The sequence below is a fragment of the Trachinotus anak genome, unplaced genomic scaffold (assembly GCF_046630095.1).
Source record: "Trachinotus anak isolate AG129_WGS33_773 ecotype Australia unplaced genomic scaffold, CSIRO_AGI_Tana_v1 ptg000024l, whole genome shotgun sequence".
NCBI lineage: Eukaryota > Metazoa > Chordata > Actinopteri > Carangiformes > Carangidae > Trachinotus > Trachinotus anak.
This window is the reverse complement of record NW_027273875.1, coordinates 3,696,653-3,709,319: the sequence shown is the minus strand read 5'-3', so window position 1 is coordinate 3,709,319 and position 12,667 is coordinate 3,696,653. Positions and strand designations below refer to the sequence as shown.

At 41.8% G+C, this 12,667-nt stretch overlaps 1 protein-coding gene across 2 annotated transcripts in view; it reads right to left on the bottom strand.

Annotated features, from left to right (window-relative positions):
• The window catches only part of jade2 (jade family PHD finger 2), a 185,294-nt gene that overhangs the window by 152,051 nt on the left and 20,576 nt on the right, over positions 1 to 12,667 (bottom strand). For both annotated transcript variants that reach the window (XM_071461493.1, XM_071461492.1), the window contains exons 2-3: positions 7,965 to 8,028; positions 3,162 to 3,247 (exon numbers count right to left, since the gene is read on the bottom strand). In XM_071461493.1, coding sequence (XP_071317594.1) covers positions 3,162 to 3,247; positions 7,965 to 8,028 — 150 coding nt within the window. The remainder of the gene's footprint in view (positions 1 to 3,161; positions 3,248 to 7,964; positions 8,029 to 12,667) is intronic.

The following is a 12,667-nucleotide window of genomic DNA, read 5'->3' as shown; positions in this document are numbered from 1 at the left end:
TGTTGAATTTTCTTCCCAGTACGGATGAGGGATCTTCACAACCTAATATATCATCTTTTTTTTTACCCTGCTTGGATTTTTTTTCATTTTAAAAAAGCACTTAATGTCAGCGGTGTCTGTCTGCCACCATCAACTACCAGCAAATGTACGTCCATACCAAAAAAACACCACAGAATATGCCATGTAGGCTTTATTTCAGTGAAACAGTCTGTTAATTTTAATGTCATGTTTTCATGGGTGATTGTGGAAGAAAATGCTGAAACCCCGGCCATAAGAAAAGTTAAAAACCGGATGCAGATTTGACAGAGCACGATAAGGATCATTTGCTAACAGGCGTTTTCAACCCATGAAGCCCTTTATTCTTGCTGATGAACTAGTTCAACACAAAATGCCACATGTAAATGTGACATTTGATAGTGGTAGTGATCTATCTTAGCCTAATTTATCTACTGCTTAGATACAAGGGAAGCCCCTTCTCCCTTTTGATCAGTCAGGTCAAGAAAGTAAAGCTGTCAAGATCGTCCTCACTCTTTCAAAAAAGCCAAGACGACCCAAACCTGTCCTCTCCAGCTAAGTACTCTGAGCAGAAGAGGGATGACATTTAATCGGGGTCTTGACCTTTGTCCTGTAAAACACATGTCGTTGCTGTTGCCTCAGGATACCTCTCACACTGACAGCAGTTACCAACACCTCTGGCTGAAGTGCTGACAAGCAGCTAGTTGGTTTTTGAAGGATTTAACTCTTATACTAGGGATGAAGGTCAGTTTCTTCATCACTTCCCCAACATACTGACAGAAGACGAGAGGCCCTTAAGAAATATGAGCCATTACTTAATTAACATACAAATAGGGTAAGAGCCTTAAATACACGCACAGTCAATGATGACTAAAGGTTTTAGTACCCTTCAAATGAACTAGGTCATAGGATGAGTCACCCACCCAAGGCAAAAGGCTTTCTACCTGTTCTGGATGGCCGTTATAAACGCTTCCTGGCTTTATCCCACTATCTCTCAAATCTCTTTCCAGGAAGTCTGTGTCTTTTTGCATGTGTCTGTAGCCTCGATGCAACAAACTGAACACAAAGAGATGAGGCAAACAGTTTCGGACAGTCTGTTCTCAAAGCCACTCAGTTGTAGATGCAGAAAATAACACAAGTAGTTGTGACAAGAATGGAAAAAAAAGAAAAAAAAAAAGATTGGTTGAGAGAGTAGAGTAGCTCAAGTCCTGCCAACTGCCGCACCTCCACACACCTGGTCAGTCACAGATACGAACCTGCCTATTCCAAAATGTGTCAGACAACAAGCTCTTTGTGTGAACCCTGCTTACTATGACACAAGGGAACTAAAGTAAGCCAAGTTTCTTCCTTACTGTACAAACTAATGTATTTATTGTATGACCAGTTTCCCATATTTACCAGCAGGTTCGGCTACATGGTAAATGTACAGTAGGTAAAATCTGTTGTTAGGATTAAGAACAATGGATGATAGCATCCTCAAGATAACAAATGTAACTGCTTGAATATCTGCAATGATTCTATCACATTATGCAGTTATGTGTTCTCATGTGTCAGCTTGAACAACAAAACTTGAATGAATCTCCATTCATCCATCTTCAGGTATGTAGCTGAATAAAATGTCATTCCTTTATTGGACTGAGGTGCAAAAATCAACAAGTAAGACAAGCCCCAAAGAAGAGGATGTTCTGAGGAAGGAAGAAGTGAGAATAATATGATCTGTCATTTTAAAGGTGTCAAAAATCTTCCAATGCACTTGCAACACAACTTCAAAACTTTTCACTACGCCTTTGTCAGATGTCACTCGCCCTTTTTCTTTGTTCGACCTTTCCTGTCACTCGCTGCTTGAGAGAAGCAGGAGAAAAAATTGCCGCAAAACATCATCCTTCAAGAAAAAAAACAGGGTGCCCCGGAGCAAGGCGAGGAGGTAGCGTTATGAAATTGAACGTGGCCCCTGGCTCTTCAGCTGAGGCCCGGGTCAGAGCAGAGAGCTACAGTAGTAATTACTGAGAGACTGATTGCTGACAGGACCTTCCAACAGCCTGTGGTTAACTGGATGGAGCTGAGGGGGAGGAAGCTTCAAATGCATGGGCATGACAGATGCTCTGCTGATGACTTCTACTTCGGGTGGTTCGGGGGCATGCATGCCTTTTTGCTTTACTCATTCTCCTTTTAAAAGATACATTAAAAAAAAGCATTTGTGTGCTTACACTTTAGACAGTCTCTGACATTTTTTTAGATGAAGGATGGTGAGAAATAACAGCGGTGAGAGCAATTCACCCTCTTAAATGGTATTAATTCGTTTTGTAAAGGATCTTTGTTTAAAGTGTCTCATTGAACATCTTCAGAATTTGAGCAGTGTCACCTGCTCTGTTTTATTTTATTTTTTTAAATCACCTCTGCTAATTTTTAAGAGGACTTGTAATTTGTTCCAAATGGCAGATAGTTAGTTATTTTTGGAGTGAAACTCTTCAAAACATCAAGTTGTCCTTAAACAGATCTGAACCCACTTCACTCACAGAGTGGGAGGAATGTGTGATTGTGGCAGGCAAAGCATTGCCACAACTGGTACAGTGTACCATTTTCCAGCTGGATTATGCCAGTTTCTTCCTCAGGGTGGTCATTTGAGTGCATTGGGAACGCTCATCATGACCGTATGGATGTTCCAACCTGGTATTTTAGCGAACCAATCTGTGCCATCCATGCGCCTGGTTGATTTAGCTGTGGTGACAGAGACGGCTGTATTTACATTGGATAGTGTTTGGTCCAGTTGAGAACTGATATACAGCTGCTGGATGTTTTCAAACTAGGTAAAGCATGATTTTATGATTTCTTAAAAGTCTTCAACAGTACTGCAATTATACACCCCAATAACAACTGAGCTTGTCCAGAAACCCTTCACCTGACTCGAGGATGTGGATCAGCTGCTGGACCTGCACTCTTTTTCTTTAATACATGTCAAAAACAAGGATCATAAAAGATGCAGATCATGCCAGTGTTCAACAACCCCGGCAACTAGACAAAATGTTGGAATCTGACCAACAGCCGCAATAAATATGTCACAGGCAGCGCTGAAGAACAGACACTGTATTTCACTAAGCACACTGTATCTGCCCGAGTCACTCAACCAAGCTGACACGCAAACTTACCTCTGATGGTTTCTTGTGCTGGTGGCGGACCCATGTGCTGCTGGTGCCCGTATTCTTGGATGACCTGGACCACGAGGTCACCTGACCTGCAACAACAAAGAGGACGATAACGATCAGAGTGACAAACATCCTCTTGTACTTTTGAGGGCCAGAGGAGAAACCATGAACATTCTTCTGGCCGATTCTGACACAGCTGTAAAGACAGAGAGTTTCAAATCTCCTGGAGCACAACATAAAGCAAACGTAGTCTGTGTTTGATTTGTCAAGAATGTGTACTCATGAGTGTGAATGTTGATTTTAAAATGAGGCAAATGAAGAACAGGGCTCTGGCTGTAGACCAGACTTCATGTACACAGCGTGCCGCCAGATTCACTCCAAACAAACTTTATTGTCCCACTGGAGAAATTTGTTTTGCAGAGCAGGTTTACAATACAGACATAATAAAAACACTGTAGCGAGCTCGCACCGGTGGGGAATCGGTTACTTATTAGAGAGGAAAAAGCTGGTCATCGAAAGTTCTTCCGTGAGCATGTGACGGGGGTTCAAAACTTTTGTAATGCACACTGACAGAGGAGATTCAACCACTGCAGAGAAGCACTAAAGGAAAGCAGCCTTCCCTGTGTCTTCTCCTACCTCTCCAAGTCAGGCCTTTAATTGAAGCAGACGGATGATGATCTATTAAGGGCTGTAATAAGTAATGACAGAATAAATAGCATCTTGTTAAGCAGTTAGTCCACTATGCTCCTTTACAACCTCATTAATACACAACTTAATGGCAATTAACCAGACACTGGAGCCAATATCCCACCTACCGCTTCAATCAGCAGCCCTGTGTGCGTGTGTGCGTGCGTGTTTGTTTGTGTTCGCCTATGTCCATGAACGTGATCAGAGCCCATATGGATATATCAAGAGCAGACAGGAAATGTGTGTAAATTCATTTATGGTAGTTTTTCTATATATATATATATATATTTTTTTTTTTTTAAATCACAAAACCACTGCAACGTAGACAGCCAAAAGCTCATTTTCACCTGTGCACCGTGAAGAAGGCTCTCATTAAAAATTGCATCATATTAGCAATTAAATTACATCACACAGGCATAATGGAAAACACAAACCTGCCAGTACTGTGTAATATAGCACACTGTGACCGTGACTGTATGTGTGTGCGTGTGCGAGTGTGTGCGGGCTGCCTCCCACTCAACATATTTCCCTTGCCACCACAGAAGTACCGCCACCGTGCTAATTTTACTTGTGATGTCTGAACAACTAACGGTGCCGAGGGCAGAGCTGCTGTCAGGCTTGTCTTCGAAATTACTGACTCCCTCTCCCTACGCAGACGCACACAGATACAACTCACCCAGCAACATACAGCGGCTAATGTATACATATATTTGACACATACGCATGCACACACACTTTGCCTACACTGTGTCGATGTCTCAATCTCTCAGAGTGGCACAGATTTATATGTTCGCTGTTACACACACGCACATAAACACGCAGACACACCTTCACTGTCATGAACTGACAGCCACAAGTGGGTAACAATTTCAAATTAATCCTCCGCTCACTTCGTCTAAGTGGTAGTCTTAAAAGTGTACCACCTTGCAAAATGTGTGTGCTCTGCGTGTGTGTGAGAAAGAGAGAGAGAGAGAGAGAGAGAGAGAGAGAGAGAGACTGTTAAAGGCAAACTGGAGCACATAGACTCTAGTCTGTCCAAGAATAAACATGTCAAAATCACAAAAAAACACTGTCAGAGTGAGCAGGGTGGAGTGGCGAGTGGCGTTTTCTCAGTTTCAGTACAGCTGAACATGTATAGGAGATTTTGGAGGGACGTGTTAGACGGCAGCACTCTGCACCACCACCACCATCATCAAACCAACACAGAGACTTGGAGAATCTCTGCCCAAAGCTCTGAAGCTGTTCTGCAGGATGCATGTGTTCGTCCACAAGAGCTATGTTACACACGTGTGTGTTCAGTCAGTGGAACTGTCTGCTGGATGTTCATACCTCTGCAGTCTGCTAGAGTGTGTGTGTGTGTGTGTTTAGGTTACGTCCACACGCCCCACATGAGGCAGCTGCACCGCTCCATCACTGCGGCCAGATAACCAAACGGGCCGCAGCACAGTTGGAGGTTACCATCATGGCCGTGTGTTAATTAAAAGCCGCGCTTGGTGCATGGCAGCCAAAATTATCATGGGCATCCTTCAATTAGAAACCTGATAACCTCCAGTCAACAGATGCAGCTGGAGCCCCCACAGCACCAGCCAGGGGAAGCTAACGGCTAACAGCTAATTACACAGCAGACAGTATGGCCTTCGGTGCAGGGTGGCTGAGTCAGGTCTGAGCCAGCCTGTTAAACCTGCTGTAAAATATTTTACACATGCAGACCCGTGACCACATAACGGTTAAACCTGCACAAGGTCATTTCAACCTCTGGTGGCCCTGCTGCAGTTAACAGTTGGATTTTTCTTCCACGTTTCAATCACTACATTACCCAGAAATCATTTCTCTGTAGATCTAAATTTTAAAATAGACATTCCACATCATGACAGCTTGAATTGGAGACTCTTAAATCAATGCCTTAACTTGAACTGTTTGTGACAAATAAACAAAAACAAAACAATGCTCCCTTTTCTTTTCTATCACTGAACATCAGATTGATTTTTCTATCATCCTGTAATAAGAAATTGGATTTTTCACCAATTTCAAAGAAGAAAAATAATAAAAAATAAATGAAAATTAAGATCAAACGATATTGAAATGATTTCTTTTATTCAGACTTTTGTTTTTGTTCTCCTTTTGTTCTCCTATTAGGTTAGTGCCCCCTAACATGTCGGCATAACCTCATCTTAGAAACACATTTATGTGCCAGGTAACAAGGCAACACCAGCGTGTAAGTGGCATGAAACTGCAACACCATAATAAAACTGATTCACAAAATTAATCTTATTGCCTTTGTTTTTTTTTTTTAATACCAGACTTAAACACACTATCTACAAATGAATACCTACAACAAATTTACAGTGAAGATAAGACCTTTTAAGACCTTATTTTCCTGTATTTAAGGCTTTTTTTCGCTCTCAGGTGAAAAAGGCAGATTAAGCCACTACGCTTTAGTTTCTTGTGTCACACAAGATAATTCTCTGTTCTTGTAACTAATTCAGCCTGAAAATAATATCCAAAGCCCTCATCAGTGGCTTTTAGAGAGACACAAAACAAAAGGTGAGGTCCAATTCTGGACCCAACAGTTTGTTTTCTAGCTCACTGATATATCTCATTTTCTGTCTATGTTGGCCTGACAGAGTCAGGGGAATGGCCAAACAAATATATTTGCTTGTTATTGAAAAATGCACCCCGCAAAATGCCAAGAATTAGTCATGTTGAACTGCCAAAAGCCAAGAAGAATGATGTTTAGAATTAAATTAAAATTGCTAGCTGTCTTCAGTGACTAAATCTTCATATTTCGTGGAGGAATGATCAGCTTTGAGAGCCAAGTGTGCTTGTGTAACACTGCACTGTTATTCAAAGACAGTTTATTATCAGATGATTTTCCAGCACACGCTGTCAGCGACAGTAATGTGTTAGACTGGCCAGATGTTCCCACCATCGTGCCGTCTATCTCCTCATGTCTGTCTGTCTGTCTCAGTGGCTGTTTGAGTCTTAACTCCGGGTGGGAAGTGTATCTGCCGATCTATTGGTCTATGCATCCATTATCTAATAACCATTTACCAGTCAGGCCATTAACTGCAGGCTGCATATGTTTGACATTTCTTCCAAAGCACATAAGGACAGATTTACAAAGAATAGGGCCCACCGCAAATGCAAGACGTGGGTTTCACTGAATTTACAGCCACAGTCTGTGTGTATTAAGCACCTGGTTTACTAAAGCAGCAGCTCATTACGCCGTTAGCTCTTAGACTGCAATCACCAAGCTCAGAAAACATTGTAACACAGTGTGGTCTTCCTGAAGGTTTACTTTGCTGTAGTGTGACTCTACCTGAGTGAAGCTGATAAAAAAGAAAAAAAATCTTTAGGTCTTATTATTTTATTGATCACATATGAGTTGAACATAATTCATAGGAAAGGACAAAGAAAAGCACAGAAAAGGCCACAACACAAGTCACTGCAGCTGGTGGAGAGAAGGACGGAGCTGCAGGTACCAGTAAAGTAAATGCAAAGCAATGTAAATGCAGACAAACACACACAAACACACAACACAAGTGTCTTATCAAAAGAAAGAAGAGTGCAGCCGCAGCCTGTGGTGATTGCATAGACACTGATTGTCAACTAACACAACAATCCCCCCCCCCCCCACTTGTTTTAACACCACAGATACTTAGACACTGTGTTCATGCAGCCTCAGCTCAGTTTGCCCTCAGAGATACAAGAAGTTTTATCTGTTTCTGTCACATTTCTCCTATTGCTCTCTTTATTTTGACACAAGTGTAGAAACAGGAAAAACAGACCACAGCTGTATATTCATATTTATATTGTGGTTGTGTTGAAAAAGAGGAAGTCTTAATGAGGAGAGCAGAGGAGACAGCGACTGTGAGACAGGTGGAAAGTCTATATGGAGAGTGAATATGAGAAATACCCTGCGGGAGTTGACTAAAACCAGGCAGCTCACTGTACAACAGCAGCACAGGAACTCACTTTTCTGACACTTCCATGTTTCATGCTCTCTCTCTCTCTCTCTACCGCTCACACTCACATACACACACTCTCTCTCTCACACACACACACACACACAAATACACTCCCCCTCCCTCCCTTCCCCTGAATCTCCCTCCAACTTACTGTCGGTGGTGTCGGAGTCATTGCTGCTTGTGGAGTATTTTCTCCTCTTCTTCTCGCTCTCCATCTGTCAGGGGGGTGGCAGGGAGGGAGGGAGAATGAGGGCAACAGAGAGAGAGGGGGAGAGAGGGGGAGAGAGAAAAATGACGAGTGAGAAGATGTTCACCATGAAAACACAAGTGTTAATGAAATAACGCGCTGATGGCACCAATCTGTCAGAGCCTCCAGCAGGCAGCCTGCCAGAATAAACCGACTTGATCACCATTACATATTAGCGCTTCGGACTTGCTGGGAACTTCACAATGATACACTTGTTCTGTTTCTTCGCATACAGTGGGAGTCCTTGTACAAGTCAGCTGTGAACTCATCCTGCATTAGTGCTGCATTCACTGGGAGCTATAGTGTAAGTCCCGTTTTATGCGTCTTCTTTAATACTCAAGGTACTTCTTTCTTCATTATAAACAGAATAAAACCAAATCAAATCATGACAAATCAAAAAATTGGCTTCTCACAACCAGCTATGACACTTTTTGATGCTGGAGGCAGCAGACAAGAGCTTTTTTTCAGTGTTTCTTGATGGAAAAGTGAATTAAAAAGCTACAGCTAGCAGGAGGACATTTTTATTTAATAACCTCATGTTATTCATTTGTCACCTTGTCGTTCTCATTATGAGATTATCTGGGAAAACTGTAAAAGAGGCTTGTGCTGCAATCGAGCTTGAGCCATAAAGAATTAAATTGTGCTGCGTGCAAATTTTTCTGTACAGGCAACAGTGACCTAAAATGTTAAATTTTCCCACACAAAAATGCTTTTTTCTCTAAACCTTAAACCCTCATTTTTGAGCGTGTTCAAATGATCTTTAATTGAGAACCTTTTAAATCCATGAACATGATAAAACATTTGGCTTATAAAGGTACCCTGTGAGGGTTTTGACCACAAGTAGCTCTGTGGCTCAATAGTTTTGTGTGGGAGTTCCCATTAGAGATGTTCATTTTGATTTTTGTTGTCTGACCAATAGCCAATCCTCATTAACAAACCATTAACCAAGATTAAAAAGTACTATTTAGAATAGGTGAGTGTCTGTAACCCATTAAAAATACCAAAACACAGGGGCATCAGGGGCTCAGCATAGCGGACAGTCTACTGGTTTTAATTCAGAAATAGCGACAGAGAATACCCGCTCAGATGGTACTGATGTCCCAGGATATTTTGACTGTTTAACAGTAATAATGTGTATTTAAAATATTAAAATATGCATAAATTGGTCTGTCTGTTAATGGATAAGCACTTCATTATGAACACTTGTCCCCATTTTTCTTGTATCTCATGCATGCGCAATAACTCGCACATGTCCGCACACAAGGACATTGCATCACGACACACATCCCTGCCACGTTTCACACAGATATGCATCAGTAAAAAGCATAGAAGAAGAAGAGCAACAACAACAACGTTTGCAAGCAAACATGAATGTAAACAGAGCAGAATTTGAAATTAGTTTAAAAATCTGGTTTGCAAATGTGCATTTGTTAGACCTCAATGATGCGCACAATGCATTCTGGTGAATAACACTGAATGTAATCATGGCTTTGTTTACAAGAAAACTCAGCAACATTGCACAGTATTTCATAAAGCATCTACTGAATGGATTCTCTCTACATCTTTATGAATGAGTCTCCATCAGGGAGCAACATACTTAACACAGCAGGAGCATCAGGAAGATACACAAGCTGCACAAACTTAAGGAGTGTTGCCTATGGGAAAAATTATTTTGACTGAACTGATGTGTGTTTCTGCCACTTAGAATATATAAAACACACCCTAGTTACTTGCTCAACTTACACTCAAATAAACCCTGTATTACACCCATTTCCCAAATGTGACAAGAAGTGTGAAGTTTTCAATCCACAATTGTTGCACAGAGAATTTATTATCAATTTAACTTCAATTCACAAGCAGCAGCAGCAGAGAGTCAACTCTGCTGTGGAGCACGAGTCTCACTGCAGAGGTAGAGAAAAGAGAGGGGAAACTGAAATGAGAGGCTGCTAAAAGGCATCTATTTAACAGATAGATACCTACTGTGTGTCTGATTCAATTTTGTGCCCAGAATGGGAGAGAGAGAGAAGGGGGGAGAGAGAGAGAGATGCTAAGACTAAATAAACAAAGACAATGTTACAAGCAAAGAGCAGGGCAAAGAGAAACAATGGAGGAACGTCAGAGAAAGAAGACAGAGTGCGTCAGGGAGAAAAAGGTCAGAAATAAATCAAACAAAAGCTGTCAAGAAAAAGCTTTTAAATAAATAATGGCACACTCTGTGTTTTCCACCAACACACTGCTTCACATTTGACACATTAGAAGTGGGCTACAACACATTTGCAGACCAGTTGGAGGGAGGGAGGGAGTGAGGGAGATGGAGAGAGAGAGATAGAGAGATGCAGTGACAGTTACTCCTCCTCTCTCAGAGTTAATTCAGACTGACAGATGGAGCCACGATTCATTTCATGTATTATTATGAGCGACCTTTCCCCTTGTTTTCACTAAAATAAAAAAAACAGATTAATCAGCACTTTCAGGTAAGAAAAGATCAGCACACACCTGAATACATAGTCAGAAGCAGTGAAACACACCTGATGGTCACCTTGTTATGTGATGTTATGACATTATGATTCAACATATGTACAATATAATATACATATGTACAATATAATATAATATACAATATAAAAGTATCCCTGACAAGGATTAAAGTGAAGGAAAAACACGGATCAAGGATGGCCAGTAGAAATGTTTAATCTCTTGTCTCGTGTCGTTTGAGTCGCAAATGAAGAAAATATATCGAGCGCCACTACAAGGAAAAAAGCAGGGCAGGGGTCAAGAGTCTGAAAGAGAGAGAAATGAAGCAAAAGAGGCAGCGGCAAAGAGAGTCAAGAAGTCAAAAGGAGGTTTCAGCGTACTGCTAGACTCAGGCAGGAAAGCCAGAAGAGGAGGAGGTGGGTTACAACCTTCAGTGTGGGGAGTGGAGATTTATGTGGCCGTAAAACCCGACTATTCCCTCTTATATGGGGCTCTTCCAGTACCCCGGCCTCCCCGCCTGCCCTGCACACACTTAACTACTCTGACATTTATGCTGACAGAAAAACACAGCGCTTCTTCGCTGCCTCTGACTATTTCCATTCCAAAGTCCTGCCATCATACTCTCTCTCTCGCTCTCTCTCTCCCTCTCATCTCTCTTCCTCCCTCTTCCAGTCTTCCCTGCCTTACAATAACAGGGACACAGGGAGCGCGTTGAGTAAGGTTAAGTACATTATTGACTTCCTCAGCCTCGCTCGTTCTCTTCTCCATCTCTCCACCCCTTCCCATCTGTCTAGCTCTACCTCGTCTTCCTGCCTTTAGGAGATTGGTTAAGTACATCATTGACTTCCTCCAGCTACGTCTGTCTGACTTCAAGTCTGCACGCTTGGATCCATCTCAGGGTTTCCCCTCGCCTATTAAACTCTCAGACGACCCACTTAAACCACACTCAGGGCACCAAAGTTTTCTTCTTTTTTTTTTTTTTCAAAGCAGCCAAGTCGGTTTTTTTTCCTGACCACTCAAGGGAAAATGTGAAGCCAGAAAAAAATGTGACATAAAATTCTTTTTCATTTCTGAATGAGTCTGTTTGAAGCATTTACAACAACAGTTTGTGGCAGAAAGTGGGCTTCACCAGACATGGACGATAAATACCTGAGAGCTTCCAAATTCAGACACTTCTGTTTGCGATTCAACCAAGCAGTCAACTGACTTGAGCAGAAAAATCCTGGTCAGAAATATTTACTCAGGTGTCTCCCGCTCAGTGCTTGGGTATACCTGTGGCTACAGCTGTGGACGGTTATATCTCGTGATTAGTTCGACTGTGTGCGGAGCTCCATCCATCAGCGCGACAGCTTTGAGCTGTTGCATCAGATATAAAAAAAAAAAAACGTTTTAAATCAGGTTTCTGAAAAGCATTTATCATGAGCTGGGAGGTATTTTAATGCTTCCAAGATGCTCTAAAATCAAGTTATTTAGTTTGCAAGAAGAGAGAGGATCTACTGGAAATCTTTGCTATGCTCTGATCTCTTACAGTGCTTCCAGCTTGGCTAACGAACTCCATCAAATAGAGCTTGAGTAGCATCGCTGACTGACTGCACTGCAGAGCTACGAGGGAGGGATCCAAAGAAGAACAACATGAACCTCAGACTAGGGCTGCTCGGTTGTGGCAAAAATCAGAATCCCAATTATTTTTGATCAATGCTGAAATCCCGATTATTTAACACAATTACTCATTGACTTTGGTAACGGTGGGTTGGATTCTCAAGCCATTATTTTCCATGACACCCAGTCATCGCGATCATAATTTCACAAAGCAGTTTTTTACAAGCAATACAACACATCACATCACCCCTGGCAGCACGCTTGTCGAGCTAGATCTAATATGAGGCACAACCAAAAAAAACAAAAAAAAAAAACAAAAAAAAGCGTTGTGTCTGTAGTTTTTCTGGTTATACACAATATAAGTTAAAGACATCTCAGTGTGGGATAGCAACCAAACAGGGCGTGGTCTCTCGCGATGATGCACTCATATGTACATTCCTAAAATATGACTAAACGTGAGCGGGAAGAGGATGGGGGATGGGTTTTGTAGGGGGGATAAAAATTTGTTGCGAAATAGAGTGCAGCAATAATGA